At 54.6% G+C, this 21733-nt stretch overlaps 3 protein-coding genes across 7 annotated transcripts; 2 read left to right on the top strand and 1 right to left on the bottom strand.

Moving 5' to 3' along the window:
- Window positions 1-5: 5 nt before the first annotated feature.
- Ccr10 (C-C motif chemokine receptor 10) lies at window positions 6-2557 on the top strand. 2 transcript variants are annotated; one of them, XM_040749739.1, is made up of 2 exons: window positions 6-186; window positions 1336-2557. In XM_040749739.1, exon 2 carries the CDS (start codon window positions 1456-1458, stop codon window positions 2395-2397), a length of 942 nt encoding a protein of 313 aa, XP_040605673.1. In that variant the 5' UTR covers window positions 6-186; window positions 1336-1455; the 3' UTR covers window positions 2398-2557. The 2 variants fall into 2 exon arrangements, with proteins under 2 accessions (XP_040605673.1, XP_005070207.1); XM_005070150.4 differs by having other exon boundaries at window positions 6-632.
- A 2136-nt stretch (window positions 2558-4693) lies between these two features.
- On the top strand, window positions 4694-13051 carry Plekhh3 (pleckstrin homology, MyTH4 and FERM domain containing H3). Of its 3 annotated transcripts, none has more exons than XR_219720.4 (13): window positions 4694-5245; window positions 7201-7256; window positions 7614-7693; window positions 7789-7980; window positions 8067-8224; window positions 8333-8453; window positions 9238-9544; window positions 10086-10293; window positions 10563-10699; window positions 10952-11084; window positions 11273-11706; window positions 12025-12216; window positions 12669-12807. XR_219720.4 is itself a non-coding variant. In XM_005070152.4 (13 exons), the coding sequence occupies exons 1-13, from the start codon at window positions 5084-5086 to the stop codon at window positions 12846-12848; spliced, it is 2376 nt and encodes a 791-aa protein (XP_005070209.1). In that variant the 5' UTR covers window positions 4698-5083; the 3' UTR covers window positions 12849-13051. The 3 variants fall into 3 exon arrangements, 2 of the variants coding, with proteins under 2 accessions (XP_005070209.1, XP_005070208.1); XM_005070152.4 differs by having other exon boundaries at window positions 4698-5245; window positions 10563-10690; window positions 11273-11731; window positions 12669-13051; XM_005070151.4 differs by having other exon boundaries at window positions 4699-5245; window positions 11273-11731; window positions 12669-13051.
- An 850-nt stretch (window positions 13052-13901) lies between these two features.
- LOC101841976 (tubulin gamma-2 chain) lies at window positions 13902-19073 on the bottom strand. Of its 2 annotated transcripts, none has more exons than XM_040749737.1 (11): window positions 18812-19073; window positions 18424-18536; window positions 18089-18256; window positions 17728-17796; window positions 17363-17442; window positions 16459-16585; window positions 15515-15601; window positions 15266-15415; window positions 14700-14852; window positions 14460-14621; window positions 13902-14270 (listed from the first exon to the last, which is right to left on the bottom strand). In XM_040749737.1, the coding sequence occupies exons 1-11, from the start codon at window positions 18858-18860 to the stop codon at window positions 14076-14078; spliced, it is 1353 nt and encodes a 450-aa protein (XP_040605671.1). In that variant the 5' UTR covers window positions 18861-19073; the 3' UTR covers window positions 13902-14075. The 2 variants fall into 2 exon arrangements, with proteins under 2 accessions (XP_040605671.1, XP_040605672.1); XM_040749738.1 differs by having other exon boundaries at window positions 14129-14325.
- Window positions 19074-21733: the final 2660 nt, after the last annotated feature.

Genomic DNA, 21733 nt, shown 5'->3' with positions numbered 1-21733 from the left:
CTTTCTCTCCCTCCCTCTCCCTCTCCCTGTCTCTCCTCTCTCTCCTCTCCTCCCTTTCTCCGCCCCCTTCCCCAGCCTCTCTCTCTCTCTCCTGGCACGCGTTTTCCCGGACCCCGCGCAAGCGCGTGCCTCAGCCCTATTACGAAAGGGCGGGGTAGACAACCTGCCACTGGGAAATACCCCCAAGTAAGCCAAGGCCGACAAGGACTGGGACTGCAGGGTGGCAAAACGAGTGGGGGGCGGACGAGATGGAGTCTAACGTTTTCAAGGGAAGGGGAGAGCTGCGAAGAAGGACGCCTAGAGATGGAATGAAGAGCAAATAAAACAGTGTTTTCTGGCTCAGAGCTGGACACCTTCACAAGTGTCAGTTCGGCATTTTCATCTTGCTCCTTTTTGCATATGGAAAGCCCGGGGCTCGGAGAGAAAAACAACTCTTATTCAAGATCATATAATCATCCTTTTTTTCCATTGGCAGGGATTAGATAGAAACCCCGCAGACCCTGATCTCCACCCTCCTTCTAGGTCTTTCTCCCCACCCCTTCCTTCCTGCCCCACTAGTTATTTAACTTTACCCCGTGGCTGCACCTCAGAAACCCTTGTAGCCAGAGATGGGGACCGAGCCCACAGAGCAGGTGGGAGTCGGGGCGGGGGTGGGAGGGCGAGAAGGGGAGGAAGGGTGGGGAAGGGGGAAGGAATGGATTTCCCCCTACTAACATCAGGTCCTTGTCATCCTATGACCTGTGTAGGCGCCTGTAAAACTTAAGACCCCCTTGGTATGAGTGTTCTCAGTATGCCTAGGATCGACCTGGCGGTTGGGTAGGCAGGAGAGACGGGAGGAGGGAAGAGAAAAGAGACCAAAAGCCTAAGCTTGAAGTCTAGGGTCCAAGGCTGTAGCAAAGCCTGCATCTGACCCTCCTTCCAGAAGAGGGCGATGCACAGGGAACAAAAGCAGTCAAGGTTTATTAATAATACAAATGCTTGGTCTAAGGCGAGCTAGATGTTTCCATCGTCTATTATCTTCCATCTTTTTTAATAGACCTCTCTGCAAACCTTGCCAGATGGGCTGGATAAGAGCTTCTAGACTAGGCATGACACATTAAGTAACTTAGGTCCAGAGAGAGCAAGTGTCTGCTCAAGGTCACCCAGGGGTCTGGAAGCAGGGCCAGTAGGAGTGCAAGAGAAACAACTGCCTGTTCAGTGTACCCTAGGAAGAATTTTTTGGGGGGATGGTTATCTTCTGGTGTTAGGGCTTCGAGTGAGGAACTCCTGCGTGAAAGGGAGTGTGGTGTAGGAATATGTCTTACATGGTCCCGCCTCTCATTTTGATGTCACCAGATCTCCTGGGAACCCTACTCCGGATACGATGAGGCTTACTCGGTTGGGCCGTTGCCGGAACTCTGTTACAAGGCGGATGTCCAGGCTTTTAGTCGGGCCTTCCAACCCAGTGTCTCCCTGATGGTGGCTGTGCTGGGTCTGGCGGGCAATGGCCTAGTCTTGGCCACCCATCTGGCAGCGGGAAGAACTACCCGATCTCCCACCTCCGTTCACCTGCTCCAGTTGGCCCTGGCTGACCTCCTATTGGCCCTGACCTTGCCCTTTGCAGCAGCAGGGGCTCTTCAGGGCTGGAATCTAGGAAGTACCACCTGCCGAGCCATCTCAGGTCTCTACTCCGCCTCCTTCCACGCCGGCTTCCTCTTCCTAGCATGTATCAGCGCGGACCGCTATGTGGCCATCGCTCGAGCTCTTCCAGCCGGGCGGCGGCCCTCCACACCTGGCCGTGCGCACTTGGTCTCAATCTTCGTGTGGCTGCTGTCGCTGCTCCTGGCCCTACCTGCGCTCCTTTTCAGCCGGGACGGACAGCGGGAAGGCCAACGACGCTGTCGGCTCATCTTCCCCGAAGGCCTCACGCAGACAGTGAAGGGGGCAAGTGCGGTGGCGCAGGTGGTCCTAGGCTTCGCGCTGCCTCTGGGCGTCATGGCAGCCTGTTATACGCTCCTGGGCCGCACGCTTCTGGCCGCCAGGGGGCCAGAGCGGCGGCGTGCACTGCGCGTTGTGGTGGCCTTGGTGGCGGCCTTTGTGGTGCTGCAACTGCCCTACAGCCTCGCCCTGCTGATGGATACAGCCGATCTACTGGCAGCGCGCGAGCGGAGCTGCTCTGCCAGCAAGCGCAAGGATCTAGCTCTGCTGGTCACCGGCGGCTTGGCGCTGGTCCGCTGCAGCCTCAATCCAGTGCTTTATGCTTTTTTGGGCCTGCGCTTCCGCCAGGACCTGCGAAGGCTGCTACAGGGTGGGGGATGCAGCCCAAAGCCCAACCCTCGAGGCCGCTGCCCCCGCCGACTCCGCCTTTCTTCCTGCTCCGCTCCCACTGAGACCCACAGTCTCTCTTGGGACAACTAGGGCTATGGTTCCAGAGAAGGGGGAGGGCTAAGGAAACGATCCCAGGGAGGGTAGCGAGAAAGGGGAGTAAGTGGGGGAACGCTGAGAAAGACTAGAGGACTTAGAGGGATTGCCGCTGCGCTTAATTAAATTGGTACAATACAAATGAGACGCAACCCAACTACTGTTACTATTTCTGAATCACCAGCTTTGGAAACGAGTTGTAACAGGGCCAAGACAGTGGGTTACACCCCCACCCCCACGCCCCTGCTTGAGCCTGAGTGGGAGGTGTTGGGGAAGGGGGTGTTGCTGAGTCGGCTAAAGCTTTGAGTACCGACACTCCCTCTGCCTTCACTCGGTCTCTGCCAACCGAGGTGAGGTGGGAAAGCTGCCAGGTGAGGAGGGGCAGGGTTCCTGCGGAGTCAGTGTAAGAAAGGACTTTCTAACAACCCTAGAGCTATCCAGTAATGGCTGCTTTAGCAAGTATCTAGCTCCCAAGCACGTGAGATGTGCAGAGTGATGCTGTCCCAAACTGTGTGTTCGTGGGTCCCGCCTGGAGGCTGGAGGCAGGGGTAGAAGCGAAGAGACTCTAGTTTGGGCTTTGGATTCCTTCTAGAGTACTGCGATGGAAAGAAAAACACTAATTAAAAACTCGAGTCTGCTGGTGTGTTAACAGATGCTCCAGCACTCCAGAGGCTGAGGCACTGGGGCGGGGGGTGGGAAATCAAGAGCGATATCCTGCCTTAGAAGAGAAAAGCTGAATTTGAGATTTTCACCTAGGACTGAAAACGGGGAGGGGGATGATGCAATTTGCAAATTTCCAGAGAGGAGTTATTGGGTATGTAGAAGTTGAGAATGAGGGATGCGTGTTGAGTTCATTTCCCCTGGAGACCAAGTAAAAGGAAATGCGCCGAGCTTGCCAGGAAAGAGGGAGGTTAGATGTCAGAAAGAACTCTCCTGCAGGCAAGTGTCGAGGATGTTCAAGAGGAGGGAGGTTATGTTTACAAAGTCTCTGGCCATTTCCATCTACTTTGAAAATACAGTCAGAATGGCTCCTAGAGACGGTGCACTGATTTCTGGTCTTTCCTTTGCACAAATACAAATACAAATCACAAATACCAGAATTGGCTTAAACGAGACAATTCTCTCAGTTTAGTATCCGGTCAGCAAAGCCATACCCACTGCTCCAGCCCGGAGTCTAGGGGCAAAAAGGGCGTGGCGTACAGGTCCCTAGAGAGGCGTTGGCTTGAAGTCTTCACTCCGTCCCGCCCAACCCAGCCTGGCTAGTCGTGGGTCCTAAAGCCTCAGGCGGTAGAGACTTAAAACTTTGGCATCTTGGAGTCAGAAGCCAGGGAAGGCCCGAAAACTCCGCAGCTCCTCCGAGGGGCGCACGCTTCCCTCTGGAGCCGACCTGGAACCCTCCACCGGTGACCGCGGGAATCGCCGCTGAGTCAGCAACGCGCGCGCGCGCGCCCTCTGTCTCGGGCTGTAGCACCGGCCCCGCCCTGGACTCCTAGCGCCCTTGTTAACCCCTTCTTGCTCAGAAATGCAGTATATTCGTCCCGAGAGGCCTCCGATCTATTTTCCGAGACTACAGAATTTCCTAGCATACCTAGCCACTCTCTCCAGCTTAGGTCAATGCATTGTAAATTCGCTTTTATCTGAGGTCTTTGTCTGAGGCTTCCCGAAGTTCCTTTCTCAGCTTTTTCACCTCGAAAGTGGGATGACTAAGATCTAAAACTAGACGCTTGTAACTCCAAGGATGGAGATCTGCCTCCGCCGCTAACTCTCCGGCGCAGGTGTGGGATGTCTTGTGGTTGTTAAGGCTCTCTGCTTTTGCAGGCATCCCAAGATGTGACAGGTAATCACAAGGCAGTAGCCCGGCTTCCTACCAGCTTTATGCCCTTCCTTCTCCAGACCTTCTAAGAAGGTTTTTTATTTGCTGCTCGGTGAACCAAGAGTTAAACAAGAGCACGAAGGCGGACCAACGTGACGCCACAGGCACCCCGAGTCCGACCTCAGAAGCTGGGGCGTGGCTAACATCGCACCGCCCACTCCCTCCCCAATTTCCCCCGCCTCTCCCCGCTGTCACTCAGCCAGAAGCACATGATGCAACCCGCCGCAGTTTCAAGAGTGGGATTGGTGGCCCTAGCCGGCGCCAGGCACAGAGATTGGGCAGAGAAGGCTGTGACGAAACATAGACCCTGCCCCGTAAAGAAGGGAGGAGAGAAAGAAGAGGGAAGGCGGAGGGAAGGGGGAGAGGGAGGCGGGGTCCGGGAGCTCAGCTCGCGCCCCCAGCGCGCCAGTCCCGGGGCTGCAGGGAGCGCAGCGCGCGCCGCCCGGGCCCCGGCCACCGGACGCCTTACCGGACACGACCCTCCCTGGAGCTTGGACAACCGCCTACCACGGACACTGCCCCCCACAGGGCTGGACACTACAACAGACACTACTTCCCAGCTCCGGACATTGCTCCCTGTTCCCTTCCCCCGGCCCTGGACGCTTTCCCCCCTCTGCCAGGGCCCAGACATCGAGCCCCCAGCAGGCTCTGGCGATCGTCCTCTTGCACCCCAGCGCTGGACACTGCCTCCCTCTCTTCTCGAGCCTCATCTGTTGTACCCTGTTCGGATCCGAGGACCTCCAGTTTCTCCGATCCCCCTCTGCTCGGGTGACGCTGCCCGCGCCCCCATTCCCCCGACTGCCCGCCCGGATGCCTCTCCCCGGAGGATTGTGGTGGCTCCTCTGCTGCCGTCGAGGCTTCACTCTTCTGCACCGGGACTACGGGGACGGCGAGCTTAGCGGGGACGGGGACGAGGACGAAGACGACGAGACCTTTGAGCTACGGACCCCAAGTCCAGCGGGCGGCGGGAGGGTAAGTCTGGAGGGATTTAGAACCGTGTTCAATTCTTCTCACTACAACCGGTCGTCACGCCTGATCCTGCTCCATTCTCGGGCCAAACGCCGTCCTCTTGGCCAACTGGAAATGTAGGGGAGATTCTTGACTGGAAGCCAGAGCCCCGGGAGCTCCAGGGGCAAGCAGCCCTACACGGGATATGCCTGTGGGCCTCGCGCCGCACACAGGGCGCTGTCCACCTGCTGGGGGCCCTGAGGCAGAGGAGGCGTCACGCGTGGCCCGACCTGGCCCTGCCTCTCCCTTCCCTGCCGGGCCCGCGTCCCATCCCGTCTCCTTCCGCCTCCGCCAGAGCCAAAGAATGTGGCGAGGCCGGCTGGGCGGCTCGAACGCCTGGGTTCGCTCTGCTCACAGTTCATGAGCGCTGGGGCCAGATGCGGGAGCTCTTACCGCGGGAACCTGGGCGAGGGAAAAAAGACACCCCAGGATTGGGGTCTGCATCGAGTACCCTACAAAGAAAAAGCTGGGGACGATGGCCCTTTGAGGACTTCTCATTATCCTTCCACTTAAGACAGAACTCTTTGCCTTTTCTGGTGAGGTTCCTGGGAATCCCGAGGGAATGGTGAGGGTCACTTGGCTGCTGGTTTTTTTGTTTGTTTTTTGTTTTAAATCTAATTTCTCCTGGGAGACACTGAGGCACTATTGGTGTGAAGACCTCCATCCCTTGAGGGCCCTCCTTCATGCCCTGACCCACCAGAGGCAACCAGACTTCTGCGTGCTGTGGTCTGGGCCAGGCTCCCATCCCCCGCTCAGGGGTCCCTAGCAAGCTCCGTGGCTCCATTCCTGGGTGGGGCGGGCTGTACCGCAGCCAGCGCCAGCGCCAGCACCTGGCGAGGCAGAGGGCAGATAAATATAGCGGGGGGGGGGGGGGGAGGAGGGAAGCAGGGGACTGCGATTAGGGGAGTTGGACTGGGGGGGCTCAGTACCTGCCCTCTGGTGGTGTGATGGAAATGGTGGGCTCCCAGGGAGGGGTCATGACCTAAGAGTCCCCAAGCAAGGGCAGGTTCTCTATCCAACAGGCCATGGCCTCCCTCCTACCCCACCTCCACACCCTCTGAGCTCGGGGACAGGTGTCCCCGGTCCTCCTTTTCCCTCCCCCTATCCTGGCTTAAGCAGTCTGGGCTCAGTGGGACCATGGCGCAGTTCCTGTCTAGCTAGCTTGGCTCTGAGTTGGTTTTGAGGCCTCCCTCAGACCCCAGGTTACAACTGAGGTTCCTAGGCAGGAATTGAGAGTGGATTGTGTATGAGAAGGGCAAAATTCCAAATTACCCCTGGCCCCAGGAGTGTGTGCTTAGCAGCCCTCTGCCCTCCTGAGCCCTAGTAAAGGGGCAGTCTGTCACCTTCCTTGGGGTGGTCTGCAAAAGATGCAAAGCTGGACAGAGTCGCTCTTCCCTTCACTCCTCTCCGTCCCCACCCCTTCCCCAGCCTTGGGTCTTCCTCTTCCAAGGAGGTTCTGAGCAAAGCCAGGAGGGTGAAGGAAAAAGTTGAAGAGGCTTCCGTAGGGAGAAGGAGTTTCATCACTTCTCCAGTTTCAAAGGTGGAGAAACTAAGGCCAGGAGATGGGAGGGGACTTGTGCAAGGTATGGCAGTTGCTTAGTGGTCCAGCCGGTATTGGAACCCAGGTCTCCTGACGCCCCGCCTTGAGCCCCACCACCTCTCTCCCTCTCTCTTGATTGCATTTTCAAAGAGCAACGGAGATGAGCCTAGAGCTTTGGCTCTTAGTTCTCAGGCATTCTGTAGTGGCCCACAGAGCCCTGTAGAAGGGATGATTCCAGAGTGGCTCTGGCTCTTCCTGCCCAGGCAAGACCTCCGACTGGGGCATCCTCAATCCCCCAATGAGAGCTGTCCTGGGCTCATACGAAACCACTGGTGTTGGGGGGAAAGTATTCTGAGTGTCTTCCTGCCTATCTCTCCAGGGTTCCCTGGACGTTACGCTGACTCAGCCAACAAGGAGCGGGCCGGTCTCAGACAGGTGAGCTTCTGTTTTGAGACCCTTAGTTCAGAGATCGCAGCTGCTTCTCAGGACCCCCTTCCTCGCCATCTTCCCTCCCCGGGTTGTGCAATAAGGGAGAGGCCCTGTGCTGCCGGACGCTGTGGTTTGGCTGGGGTCCCGGGGGGAGGTCCGGCCGGGGGCGCGGGGAGGAAGAGGGGGGGTCCTAGTTATTTCTGGTGCAAGGTCAGAGCGGCTCCGCGGTTCCCACAGCCTGGAGGATGGGTGCCCAGCTTGGGAGCATGCACCCCTCGCAGTCTGGGGAACCCCTAATAAGGAGCCCCCTGGAGGTGGGGTGGAGGCCCCTCAGCCTCACCCAACTCTCCGTCTCTGGCCCAGGCTGCAGAGCTGGGAAGAGACCTGGAGCCTCATCCCAGACAAGGGTCTGCCGGAGGACGACCCCGACGTCGTTGTGAAAGGTGGGAATTCCTGGATGCCATCTGGAGGCCCTCCAAACACAGCCCTCCGAGAAATAGTGTCTCTTGTTAACCTCTTCTTCCCGGTCTCCTCCCAGGTTGGCTGTATAGGGAGCCCCGCGGGGGAGGGGCGCGGCCATGGCTGCTCCCACGCCGAGCCTGGTTTGTGCTTACCAGAGATTCCCTGGACCAGTTCAGCAGCAGCGGGAAGGGGGCCAGGCGCCTCGGAAGCCTGGTCCTCACGAGTCTGTGTTCGGTGACTGGGCCGGAGCGCAGGCCCAAGGAGACCGGTGAGACATCTCGAGAATCTCCCTACCTTCCTGGCAGGGGCCCCCAACAATCCCTGATTGCCCTCTGTGACCTCTCTTTCCACCAGGTCTGTGGTCAGTCACTGTGTCTGGCCGGAAACACAGCATCCGCCTCTGTTCCCCGCGCCAGGCAGAGGCAGAGCGCTGGGGGGTAGCACTTCGTGAAGTGATTGCTTCCAAAGCCCCCCTGGAGACCCCTACCCAACTACTGCTCAGGGACATACAGGTGAGAGAGTTCACCAGTAAGAAGCAGGAGGGTGGTGGGCCTAAAAGCTTTCTAGACTCATGGAGAGCTCCCTTCCCCCATCAAGGTAACTCTCTTGCTGACCTCTAGGAGAGTTGTGGGGACCCGGAGGCAGTGGCCCTCATCTACCGGCGGAACCCTATTCTGAGGCACTCCAGTAGTGCCTTGTACGCCCCCCTCCTGCCCCTGCCCTATGGAGTCAGCACTCCAGGTGAGTGAGCGCACCCCAGGTGGAGTCTCCTTGATGGAGATGGGGTAGACTTGTGCTAAGAACCTCAGTAGGGTAGCTGGCAGGCACTTAAGAGTCTTCAGGGCTCTGCTCAAAGTCATTTATGTGAACCTGGGAGCAGCCTCGTTTGAAAGATAGCAAAACCAGAACAGAATAAAAACTCTGCCTCCTGTACCGACCTCTGAGAGTCTCATTCTGACCAATCCCTTCAGAAACATCTGCACTTCCCTATCCTTTTCATTATATGCTTAAGACGAGGGCATCTCGCCTTTACAGGTAGGGGGAAACCATTCCTGGGAGAAATTGTGCTGGCCTGATCCAGGTATCCTTCTCCCCACAAAGGGAGTACTGACTGACCCATGTTCTAAGGCTAGAGGCTTAAAGAATGCCAGGAGACAAACCCTGGTTTTTGGTACCCAGAGCAGCCTTTTTTGGGGGGAGGGGCTGACCATAATGGGTACCCAGTTAAAGAGTGGGGGGTAGAGGTTAAAAATCTATGTCCCTTAGTCTTCTCTCTTCTTCACTAGGAAAGGTTAAGCAGCCAGGGGAGCGGGGTGGGGGAGTATTCATGGAGGTAAAGGTTGGGAATTTGGCTCTGTGGACCATTGCTTTCCCTTCACTCTTCCTGTCACTCGTACCCTCCTTCCCATGCCATCCCCTGTGTCCTCATACTCCCTTTGACCTTCCTATGGATCTGTGCCTTCCTCCCAGGGTGCAGCTCTGTGCCCCCTCTCCAAACCATCCCTCCGCCCCCACCCTCCTGCAGGTCCAGGCTATGCACCCTTGCGAGAGGAGGCGGTGCGGCTGTTCCTGGCACTGCAGGCACTGGAGGGGGCGAGGCGCCCAGGGCCCCTGATGCAGGGTGTGCTCCAGACCTGCCGGGACCTGCCTGCACTCCAGGACGAACTTTTTCTGCAGCTGGCTAAACAGACCTCTGGTCCTGCCGGTCCCCCTGGGCTCCCTGCTACTCAAGATCCAGCAACCCTGCGGTACTGGCAACTTCTCACCTGTATGAGCTGCACCTTCCGGCCTGGGGGAGCTGTCCGAGGGCACCTCCTGGGGCATTTGGAGAGGTGAGAAGGGTTGTCTCAGCCAAAGAGCTACAGGGTTAAGAGAGAATGACAGATGCAAGAGAAATGGAGGGCCTAGACCCAGAGAAGGCAAGAGACATGCCCAAGAGCAGGCCTGGTGCTAATAACATATTCCGTACCTTCGTGGGAATTACAAGATCATACCCCACTTGTGGCACGCCCTTTGAATAGGAGAAATATAAAAAAGGCAGGATTTAAGAAAAGCAGAATAATGTGGTTAGGAAGATCAGAGAGCTGGAGGAAGTGAGCCGGGCAATTGTAGGAGAACCTGCAGGAGACTTTGAAAATAATTCAGTTCCATGTAAAACACCCAGGACACATTTAGACTGCGCTCAAGAAACATAGAGTTATAGAGGAGGAAATTGACCAGATAATAATGCTGGGGAATCGTGCCTAGACCTTCAAGCATGCTAAGTAGCCACTGAGCTATGCATTTTCATCCTTGGCCATGTAAAATAAATTGCAATTAAAGATAGGAAAAGAAGCGCTTCGAACACCAGTCATTGGATTCCTTTTAATCCAGGACGGAGCAGGCACTCCCAGACTCAGAACTAGCAGAATATGCGCGCTTCATCCGGAAAGCTCTGGGCCGGACTCGGGGCCGAGAGCTGGTGCCTTCGCTAGCAGAGATTTCAGCGCTGAGCAGACGGCAGGAGCTCTTGTGCACGGTGCACTGTCCTGGAGCTGGGGCGTGTCCAGTGGCCATCGACTCGCACACTACAGCAGGAGAGGTAAGGCCAGAGAGAGAGATTCCTGCTGCTTCTGCAACCTGCCCATCCAGCTTTGTTTGTTTGTGATTGAACCCAGGGTCTCCAGCACACTAGGCATCCTTGCCAGCTTCTCATGCTGGGTTCTGGCATCTAGTCTCAGACTTCTTGCTTTGGAGAGCTAGCGATTGGTGGTGACAAAACTAAAGAGACCCTCTCCAGTAGGATCAGCTCTTCCCAGATTCTGAAAAAGACACCTGAGTGATCTGACTTTTTTCTTCCTCCCTTTTTAGGTGGCTCGAGAGTTGGTAGGGAGGCTGGGTTTGGCTCGGAGCCAGAATGCATTCGCCTTGTATGAGCAGCGAGGGGCCCAGGAGCGAGCCCTGGCTGGGGGGACCCTCGTGGCCGACGTGCTCACCAGGTTTGAGAAGTAAATGTCCAGCCCCATCCCAGCGCTGTATTACTTTTGTCTACCACTAAGCTCGTTTATCTAGGCGTGCCAGTAGCTCCCTGATCTACAGACAGGTTCCTACCCGCCAGTGGTGTGCAGTTCACTTAAAATGCTCGCCAGGGCTCCACCCCAAACATCTCTTGGTCCCGCCCCTTTCCCTAGCAGCCTGAGCCCAGGAGGTTATGGGGGACGCTCCTTCTCAGTCTTAATGCATCTTTTCCTTTTTTGCAGTTTGACCTCAGAGGAAGTCGGACTGGAGGACTCGCCGGATTCCGGGTGGAGACTGTGCCTTCGTCTTCACGGACCTCTGCACCCAGAAGGGCTTTCCCCAGATGGTCACGAATTGCCTTTCCTCTTTGAGCAGGTGAGATCTCTGGGTTTTACAAATCCAAACGGACCAAAGCCTGAACTCTTAGTCAGGACCATCTTCAATTTGTTGTGACAACTCCGCGGGAGACTTTCCCCAAGCCCAGACCTCCTAAGATTCCAAGCCCGGAGGTGCCTTCACGGCTCCAACAGCAACTACACTGACGCTGCACGCCTCCTTTGCAGGCTCACGCACTGCTGCTGCGCGGCCGACCACCCCCACCGGATGACACACTGCGCGCCCTGGCGGCGCTGCGCCTGCAAAGTTTACACCAAGACTTTTCCCCAAGGGGGCCCCTGCCACGCCTGGACCGCCTGCTGCCGCCCCCCACCCCACCGCGCGAACAACCCCTGCGCCCTACCCCCAGGCCACAGCCATCCGCAGCCCTGCTGGCCGGGGCGCTCTGGAGCCCGGGCCTGGCTAAGAGGCGGGCGGAGCGTTCCCGGCGAGGCTGTACCGGCTGCTCGACGGGAAGCACAGCCCAGGTGGGAGGAGGCGGCGCCAGCACGACGACTGCGGTACTGGGCGGCTGGAAGAGGCTACGGGGCATGGGCCAAGCTGAGGCCATGGCTGCCTACCTGGCTCTGGCGGCGCAGTGTCCGGGGTTCGGCGCTGCTCGGTATGACGTTCTGGAGCTGAGCACGGTGAGGGGGAGAAGGGAGAAGGGGACTCTGGTGGTCCAAGCCCCAACACCTTTACCCCAGAGGCACAGGCCGTCCCTCCCCCACCAGGGTCATTTCATTCTCGCCGTGTAGAGCAGCTAGCAGCTGCCCATCTCAGACCCCTGGACTCTCCAGCATTTTTGGGCTTGACCACTCCACGCCTGAGCTGTGAATCAGTGGTCTAGGAAGCTCCCAGACCACAGCCATCTCCCCCTACCAGAAATGAAGCTGCAGAAGCCCCGCCTTCGGCCCTGACCCCGCCCATCTCTCTGCAGGAGCCTGGTGGAGGTGCTCCACAAAAGCTATGCTTGGGTCTGGGAGCAAAGGCCATGTCCCTCTCCAGGCCTGGTGAGACGGAACCCATCCACAGTGTCAGCTATGGTCATGTGGCCGCCTGCCAGCTAATAGACCCCCACACCTTAGCACTGAGGGTGGGTGACAGCCAGCTCCTCCTGCAGAGTCCCCAGGTGAGAACAGGGGTTGTGGAAGAGAAAATTGTCATATGTGCAGCTGTAGACTTTAGGACTCCAGCTGTGGTCAAAAGCAAGCTTCAGGATTTGATTTGGGGGGAGTCAAATGATAAACAAGGATTCAAAGGTTGAAAGGTAAACACTGCAAAGGGTAACTGGCCAGGAATTATCTGGACAGTCCTGAAGCACTGGGTAAGTGAGGAGGGATTCTCGGGAAGATATGCGGAGGGAACCTCCAGGGCTAAGAGTGCATAGCACTTAGTGTGTTGGATCTGAAAGGAGAATGACAGATACCCTGGGTATAAGGGGAGCTAAGGTGTCAGGACTGGAGCATGCAGGAACCTACGTGGTAGGGAAGCTGGAGATCTGGAGCTTAGGAGGAGGAAGGGAAAAAGAAGAGGCCCCGCCCCAGTGGCCCCTGCTGCACACTGACCGCTGGCCTCTCTTAGGTGGAAGAGATCATGCAGCTGGTGAATGCCTACTTGGCCAACCCCTCCCCAGAGAGGCCTTGCAGCAGCTCCGCTCCTCCATGCCAAGACCTGCCAGACAGCTCCCCTCCCAGCCAGCAGCACCAAGGCCTGGAAGAGCCCCAGGGACAGTCTGGCTGCCTGGGGCAGCTGCAGGACTAAGCCTGCCCAGAGGTCACGACTTTTCTTTTGCCTATAGCCTGACTGAGCTTGGAGTCATCTGAGACTTAAGGAAACCATGGACCCTTTTTGGCCCTGCAGGGACAGGGTACACCCACACTCAAGGGCTGCAATGGGTGTGGACAATTTTCTAGTTTGTTTCTTAATTTATTTGTAGAAGAAAAAAAAATCCTTATTTACACAAACGCTTCCTGTGGGAGTGTTGTTGGTGGGACAAGATGGGAGTTCCACGGCTCAGCGTGCCCCCTCTATGCCCACACTGGGCTTTTACTAGGCACTGAGGGGAGTCTGAATACCACAGAGCTCCACCCTCGTTGACCTTCAGGATTTAACCTCCTCCTGGCCAGTGTGCCGTCATAGGATGCTGGGTGAGGCTGCAAGAAGGCAACACTGGCAGTTACTCACCCGCTGCTGTCCATTGAGCGGTGTAGGTGTGGCCTCTTGTCATCCCTGGACTGGAGGGCAATGAGTCATCAAGATTGGACTACCCAGGTCCTACCTCGATGTTCAGCCTCTGGGTCCTGTTTGGGTCCATGCTTGGTAACCCCATGTTTTCAGAATGAAATGGAGAGGTGCCTGGAGCAGCATGCAGCTGTAAAAACATCTCTGGCACAGTGGGCCCAGGCCTACTCCTTAATTCTTATCCTGTCAGGTTGGGTTACATAGTGTTGAGTTTCTGGAGGCACTCGTAAGTCCCAGCTCTTCTGACTTGCTCAGAGCACAGTTCAACCCCTTTGACGGACCCTGTATCTCCTCCTTGAGTGTCAGGGGCTAAGGTAACATTGTGCAACTGAGAGGAGCAGCTTAGGTACTGAGGACACAACAGATCACGGTATTTCAGTAGTCCTGAGGAGACTGGTCCCTAGTGACAGAGGCTGGACTGAGGCAAGGGGTGCCTGTGGAAACACACAGACCTGGGCCAAGGAGTAAGAAGTCAGGGTAGTGAAGGCCAGCCTGCTGTCAGGTGCCTGGTGTAAACCTGTGCTCACCCAGTCCCATAATCATAGATCAAACTCTGCTGTATCCAAGCTTCTATCAATTATCAACATCAAGCTGTATTATTTTTATTATAAGCAAACAAGCATACCAAGAGCCAGGCATGAAAGGGAAGAAATAGGAGTAGTTCCTAGTCTGGACATGAACCTAGAATTGTGAGATGACTTTGTGTCAGAGGGTCCAGGCATGGTGGGGGGCTGCCCTTGTCCAGGGCTATTCCTGGGTGCCCCAGGAGATGTAGTCTGGCCGTGTAGCAGCATGGTACTCATCAATGAGCTCCTGCACCACCTCCCTGGACCTGTCCATCTCTTCAAAGTTGTCCTTGAAGATGTCCTCCTTCCGAAACTGCTCGAGGAAGGCCCCGCGCTTCCATAATTTGTCATACTGCTGGCAGGAACTTTCAAAAAGCTGGAGAGAAGGAGTGCTTCGGAATGGCACCCAGTGAGGACACAGACTGGGGAAACTGATGACGGCAGACAGAGGGACAGAGTGGCCAGGAGCTAGGGGTGTGACTGGGGGGGGGCGGCACTGCCTACCATTCCTGAAGCCCTGGGCTTGATTCTCGCTAACACAAAGACAGCAGGAGCCTGTACTCACCGAGGAGATACTGGTGTGGTTGGCCATCATGAGCCCACTGACCCGGTGGGCTGAGGGCAGGTAGGGGGACTTCCTTGACAGGGCCACCTGGATGCTGGCTGGGCCCCAGGGGATGAAGTTGGCCAGCTTCCTCTCCCGGATCCTCTGCAGGCTCTTGTGGACCTAGGGTGGACACAGAGGCGGTGGTTGCTTCTCCTCCCCTCTGTGGGCCGGAGGGCAGGGTGATGGGGCCTCCCCTACCTGGGTGGGGTCCACCTCTCCCTGGATGATGTTGAGGATGGCAATGTAGCAGTGGTTGGTCTGACGGTCCCGGCCTGTGGACACCATCACGTTCTTGGGCTGTAGCAGTCGCCTCATGACGTCCAAGACCGTGGTCTTCCTCACACTGGCCACCTGAGGGAAGGAGGGTTCACAGGGACCATGTTAGCAGTCAGGGAGCAGCCTAGAGATGCACGGACAGACACAGGAGAGGAGCCCACTGTGCCCCCATCACTAGGAGGTGGCATGGTCTCCGGGGAATGGCTGTAGGGCATCAGGGCTGTGCTGAGTCTCTGCCACGGGTTAGGATCTTGGCTCTCAGCTCCGCAAACCCAGCCCTTGGGCATGGACAGAAGCAGATTCCCGATCAGCTGCTCCTGCAGGAGCCAAAGGCCGTGGGAAGTGGAGACAGGGCAGCAAGCAAGTGGCCCAGTGTCAGTCCCTGAGAAGAGAAGCTGGGAGGGGGGAGGGGAGCTGCAAAGGGCAGCTCACGCCACAGCAGGAGAGAAAGGCCACGGTCCTGGGAGGGACGCTGTGGGAGCTCTTACTGACTGGTCCGTGGTGAGAGGGGTATAGCCAGTCATGAGGAAGTGGAGCCGAGGGGTGGGAATGAGGGAGGCGATGAGGCCGATGAGGTCATTGTTCATGTAGCCAGGGTAGCGCAGGGTGGTGGTGCTGGCTGACATGATGGTGGACACCTGTGCACAGGAGACATTGTATTGTGGGACTCGATGGAGGTGGACCGTCCCTCCCAACGACCCTCAAGCAGAGGGCTCCATTCCAGGAGTGGGACTCACCAGCTGGTTGATCTGGGAGAAGGACGGGTTCTGGATGTGCAGGCGGTCTGTGGCGATCCGGTTCAAGGCTGTGTTATCCAGCACCACCTGGCAGGACAGAAGGAGTCAGTAACACCTTTTGAGGCAAAGAGAGACACTGAAGTAAGATACATACAGCTTAGTTTCTGCAAACTCCTAAACCAGAAGTGGTTTGCGACCTTCAAAGAATCATGCTGTCTCTGGGGCATGATGACGACCAGAGAACAACAGACGTAGGCTTTGCCACCACTGAGCCTATAGTTTAGTGAAAGAGCAAATATTAAAATGAGGCTGGAGGTAGAGCTTGTGTCCAGGCCTCTTACCAATACACACAGCAGGCGTAGCACTCCCTTATAATTCCAGTTACACAGGAAGCTGAGGCACCAGGAATAACAAGTCAGAGACCACCTAGAGCAACTTAGGAAGTTCCTGTGTCTTTTCTCTTCTTGAGACTAGGTCTCACTCTAATTCAGACTGGCTTTGAACTTAACTATATAGCTCAGGCTGCCCTTGAACTAACAGTGATCCTCCTGCTTCAGCCTTCTGAAAAAATGGAATTACAGACATAAACCACCACACCCAACTAAGATCCTGTTTCTAAGTAGTTGCATTTAGTTAACAATATACACAAAGGGATCCGACCTTGCCCGAAGAGTGGGGATAAGGTCTTGCTGCAAACATGACCCAATCATAAGGAGACACTGAGTAGACAAAACACGGTTGTATATCGAGATCGGGGAATACTCTTTTTATTGAGAGTCATACTGCCCTGAAGGCCAAGAAGCAGCTTGGAAGTTGGGATCCTAGGTTATAACCTGGCCCACATGTCAGGATTTTGCTGGCTTTCCTGTGGGCCAGGGCCAGAAAAGGGCAAGGGTTGTCCTTCGAAGGTGGCCAAGCTCCCAGCTCAGCCTTCCTTGGCTCACCACACAGTCTGCGTTCTGGGTCAGCCTCTTCAGGGTGAGGAGGGAGTTGTAAGGCTGCACCACCACGTCACTCATCTCATCCTGGTTGGGAAACACAGAGTAAGTCTGCACCAATTTCTTGGGGTACCTAAGGGCAAAGAAGGGAGAAGGGAGAGAGGGTGTCCCTGTGAACTACCAATCTCCCTCCCGAGTGCCACTGAGCTCTAAGCAAGAGCAGGCCTCAGTGTTCAGCACCCAAAGGATAAGCCACAGTTCTGTAGGTCCTAAGGTTAACTCTCCATCTCCCTGCTCAGTTACTGCTTCCCAGGTTTTGCCTGCGGAGTTCTGTCCCTGTGACTTGGGGCCGGGGGACAACCTTCCAGCTCAAGGAGAAAAAGTAACAACATGGAAAGAGGTTGCCTAGGAATTCTGCTTTAGTTCCTGTTACTGTGGCAAACACCTCAGCAAAAATGCTACTTGGGAAAGAAAGGGCTCATTTGACTTTCAGTTCCATTACAACCCATTATTTCTGGAAGCCAAGGCAGGCAGTCCACAGTCAAGAGCAGAGAACACAGATGCATGATCCTTCGTTGCTTGCTAGGTGAGGCCTTCCTATACCAATTAACAATCAAGACAGTCCCTACCGGACATGCTAACAGGCCAACTTGGTCGAGATAATTCCTTATCAAAACTCTTCCTGTTGGCTGGTAAGGTGACTCAGTGGGTAGGGTAAAGGTGCCTGCCACCACTCTTAATGACCCGAGTTCAGTTCGTGGGACCCACATGGTGAACGCCTCCCACACACTGACCTCTGCACATATGCAAGGACAGGTATGCCTCCCCAAAAGTAAACAAATAAAATATAATGAAAATACTAACCAGCACACCAGGGAATCAGGGTTAATGACCTCAAACACTGGCTTACCTGTCATTCAGTCTCTCTAAGAGGTAGGAGCCCAGACCAGAGCCTGTCCCTCCAGCAATGGAATGACACAGCACGAATCCCTGAGTGGGGAGAGAGAGAAAGGTAGTGTCCAGGGATCTCAAAGAGATTTCATTCTTGTCTCTGAGGCTCCTCGGAAAGGTTCACGGACCACGTGGAAGCTGAGTAACCCATGCCAAAGCAGCTAACAGCACTGAGATTTTATTTCCCAGAGAGCTCAGCAGTGCTTTAATGGCCCTGGTGCACCCTGTATCCTGTCCCCATACATTGACTGTTTCCATCACACGTCATGGGTTGAGACCAAGCCTGATATTCTCCCAGCATGCTTTACTGTAGAAGAACATCACCTCTAGACTGTCACTTCCATCGGCTTCTCGGTCTATGATGTCAAAGATGTCCTCATGAATTTTCTCACCCTGTATCCGGACAGGGGAAGGGAAAGTCAGGCTCAAAGGTTCTCTTCTCAGCACCAAGAGCTCCACCCTTTGTCTCTGCTGTCATCCTGAAGCAGAGCTTCCCAGTCAGACTCTTTCTCAACCTAGAATTTATTTACATAAAATTTGCATAGCCTCTTTCCCAGCCGTCCCTCTCCTCAGCCTATCTATTTGTCCCTTATTTATTGTCAGTCCAGTCTGGACAGACTCCCAGATTTACTTGAGCCTTGCCCTGTCCCAGTCTAGGATTACCAAGGAACTCTGGGACTGACACCTGGGAGAATCCCCTGGCCCAGTTGTTGCCAGCTCCTCCTCCATGCTCAGACAGGTAGATGTTCTCCGGGTTGTAGAGCTTGGCATAGGAGGAGTTGAGGATAGAATGGATCACCCGGGGTTCCAGGTCCAGCAGCACAGCCCGAGGGATATAATGCTCATCATCTGCCTGTCAAAGGGAAGCCAGGATGGGCCCAGTGAGCCTGGGTGGGTCAAGTCCTGAGTCCTCCCAACTCTGGCACCGGCAGGCCCTCCCTCCTTAAGACAGCCACTCTGTTCCCATCTGCCTGGTGAGTTTCCCGGCACCAGGTCAAGTGACTGGGGTGGGGGGAAGACCTGGTAGAAAAAGACGTCCTTGCGGTCAGTGCCCTCGGTGGCGAACTCCTCCAGGATGCCCTCGGGACTGATGCCATGCTCAGCACACAGCTGTTTCCAGAACTCGAACCCAACTGGGGGAGGGGGAAGAGGCCCAAGTCTGCTAGAGCCTTAGGGCCTGAAGAGCCCAGGCTCAGAGGCTATTACATTTAAGAAGGTGACCCAAGACGCCTGGAAGTTGTCACAGCCCAGGACTGAAGAGGCAGGTCTTGCCTGGGTCATCACGCACAATAGGGTTCAGAAAGGTGGCTTGTGGGAAGGACAAAAGGGATTGATGGGCACCAGGCACTTGAATGCGGCCCGAGGGATAGAACCAGAGACTGGCGGGGCCCAGCGGTCGCTTGCTCACTCTGGTTGCCGCACTGGCCCAGCTGCAGGGTGATGATCTCCCGGGGCATCGCCGGTTAGACCTGAACTTGTCCGTCCCGGCCCAGCGGGACGGACAAGTTCACCGCTGAGAGGAACGCCAGGCAGCCGGGAGCTCAGGACATGGGGATCGCGCTGTCTGCCGGTGTTTTGATGCGGGCGCTAGATCTGCGCGTGTGCAGTTTGGTTCTCTCCGCAGCCGGCGGGCGGCAGAGCCCATCCTGGGCATCATTTTCCCTTATTGCAATCGCAGCTGGAATTCAGCACAAGCGCAGAGTGAGGCCACGCCCCCTCATGTCAGTATGTGCGCGTGCGCAGCGAGACATTTGGAACGCCAAGGATACCAATTTGGATGTGGGGGAGGGGAAGGAAGCGGCAGCCAGGTGGATGCTCCAAGTGTGGGAGTCACCTGCCTACACCTGCCGGATGTGCTGGATTGAGGGGCTGGATTTAAGTCAACTTTTTCTTAAGTGTTGGGGAATTGAACCCATGTCCCTGAGCATACTAAGCACCTGCTGTTCCACTTAGCTACACGTCCAGCCCAAGTCACATTTTCTTTTTTTCAATTTCTATTTTATTTTCACATTATACTATAAAAAATACAAAATTTGCCATGTGGGGTCAGGCGCGGTGACTTATACCTTTAATCCCAGCACCTGGGAGACAGAGGCAGGTGGATCTCTGTGCGCTCTAGGCCAGCCTATTTAGTGAGACCCTCTCTGATAGAATAAGGGAAAGTATCATCTCAGACTGGCCAGGTGATGTAAAGGCCCTTGCTGCTAAGCCTGCCACTCTCTGAGTCTGATCCTGGGACCCTCATGGTAGAAGGAGAGAATCAGGAACCTACCCCTGAATTGTTCTTTGACCTTTCTATATGTGTGCTCTTGGAGCCTGTGAATCAACACCAAATAAATAAGTAAATAAATGTAATTAAAAAGTCAATCCAGGGGCTGGAGAGATGGCTCAGAGGTTAAGAGCACTGACTGTTCTTCCAAACGTCCTGAGTTCAATTCCCAGCAACCACATGGTGGCTCATGACCATCTGTAATGAGATCTGGTGCCCTCTTCTTCTGGCCTGCAGACATGCAGGCAGAATACCATATGCATAATAAATAAATAAATTAATTAATTAAAAAAAAGTCAATCCAGGTAGTAGCACACACCTTTCATCCCAGCACTTGGGAGGCAGAGGCAGGTGGATCTCTGTGAGTTTGAGGCCAGCCTGGTCTACAGCTTGAGTTCCAGGACAACCAGAGCTACACAGAGAAACTCTGTCTCCAAAACCCAAAGTAAATACAGTGCCACTTTAAACTTTCGTAAGTGTATTTTTCTATGGCATGAACGTCTTTCGCATTTTTTAACGATCATGGCCTTATTTAAACTTTTTGTTTTGATTTGAGGGGGTGGGGGAACAAGATCTTATGTGACCCAGGCTAGCCTCAGCCTCACTCTATAGCCCATAATAACCTTGAACTCTTGATCCTCCTGCTGCTTCTCAAGAACTAGCATTACAGGCTTCTACCACCAGAGCCAGAACTGTTCCATCTTCCCAATCTGCAACTCCAGTCGCCATTGTCTTCTCGCTTCCTCCCCGGCGCTTGACCAAGACCATCCTTTCTGCCTCAGGAATTTGCCTTCTCTATGCGTCTAAGTGGCATCATGCAGCATTTTTCCTTTTGTTCCTGTCCATTTCTTTCAGGTAGCATAATGTCTTTAGGATTCCTCCATCTGTATCCATGTCAGGATGTCTCTGCCTTTTAATGTTGAATAATATAAGCTGGGCAGCAGTGGCATGAGCCTTTAATCTCAGCATGCAGGAGGAAGAAGCAGGCAGATCTCCAGGTTCAAGGCCAGCCTGGTCTATGGAGTGAGTTCAAGGAGAGTCAGGGCTACACAGAGACACCTGTCCCCCCCAAAAAAAATTAAAGAAAAGTTGAATTATATTCTACACATATACACACACACACATCTTGTTTTTGACCCATTCTTCTTTCAATACTTTTCTCCTCCCTCTTCATTTTCTTCTTGTGATATTAGGAACTGAATCTAGGACTTTCTTCTCACATGAAGCTAGGGTCCTCCCTCAACCTAAAATTACACCTCTCTTTTTACTTAAAATCAAGCAAACAAACAAAAACATTGGGATTGGAGAGATAGCTCAGGAGTTAAGAGCACTGGGTTTGATTTCTAGCACCCCTGTATTGTTTTCCTGGGAAGATACAACACACACCTTCTCACACCACATAGGGTGCCCACAACCGACCATAGTGCAGATAACACCAAAGTCCAAGTGAATGAACCAATGAATTTTATTGCGGTCACTTATAGGAGCAGAGACAGTTCAAAGATAACTGCATCATTAAAACCCACATTGCCACAGCTGGCAGCTCACACTGCATGTGCAGCTCAACAGGCTGGACAGTGTCCTTTGCAAGTGACTCAGCTGATCTGAACCTGTTCAGGGAGCTTGCCTGGTCTCTGCTTCTCCCAGGGAGCCCTCTGGTCTGAGAGTCTTCTTTGCATCTCAGCTTCACTTGTCTAAGTGGGACACTCAGCTTTCATTGCTTTCTGTGGCCTGGAGGAGCCTTGTGATTCTGGTCAGTTTCAGGGACTTCCTGAAGTTATTTTGAGTTTTTTACCTTCCTGCTTAAGGAGCCTCCCTGAATCATAGAATGTTTCAAATTTGGAGGAAATTGTTGCACAACACTATGTGATGGTTAACAACTGTCTTTTAACTCCCTTCCAGAGAATCTCATGCCCTCTTCTGATTCCTGCTGGCACTATACACATGCAGTGTACAGATCCTGCAACCAAACACCAATGCATATAGAAGAAAATAAATCTTAAAATAAAATTTTAACTTGTTTGCCTTTTTTGTTTGTTTGTTTGTTTTCCACGGGCTTTC

Source organism: Mesocricetus auratus, unplaced genomic scaffold, assembly GCF_017639785.1.
Source record: "Mesocricetus auratus isolate SY011 unplaced genomic scaffold, BCM_Maur_2.0 Super-Scaffold_100007, whole genome shotgun sequence".
Taxonomy (NCBI): domain Eukaryota; kingdom Metazoa; phylum Chordata; class Mammalia; order Rodentia; family Cricetidae; genus Mesocricetus; species Mesocricetus auratus.
Note: the sequence above shows the minus strand (reverse complement) of the source record. Positions and strands in the feature narration are given on the sequence as shown.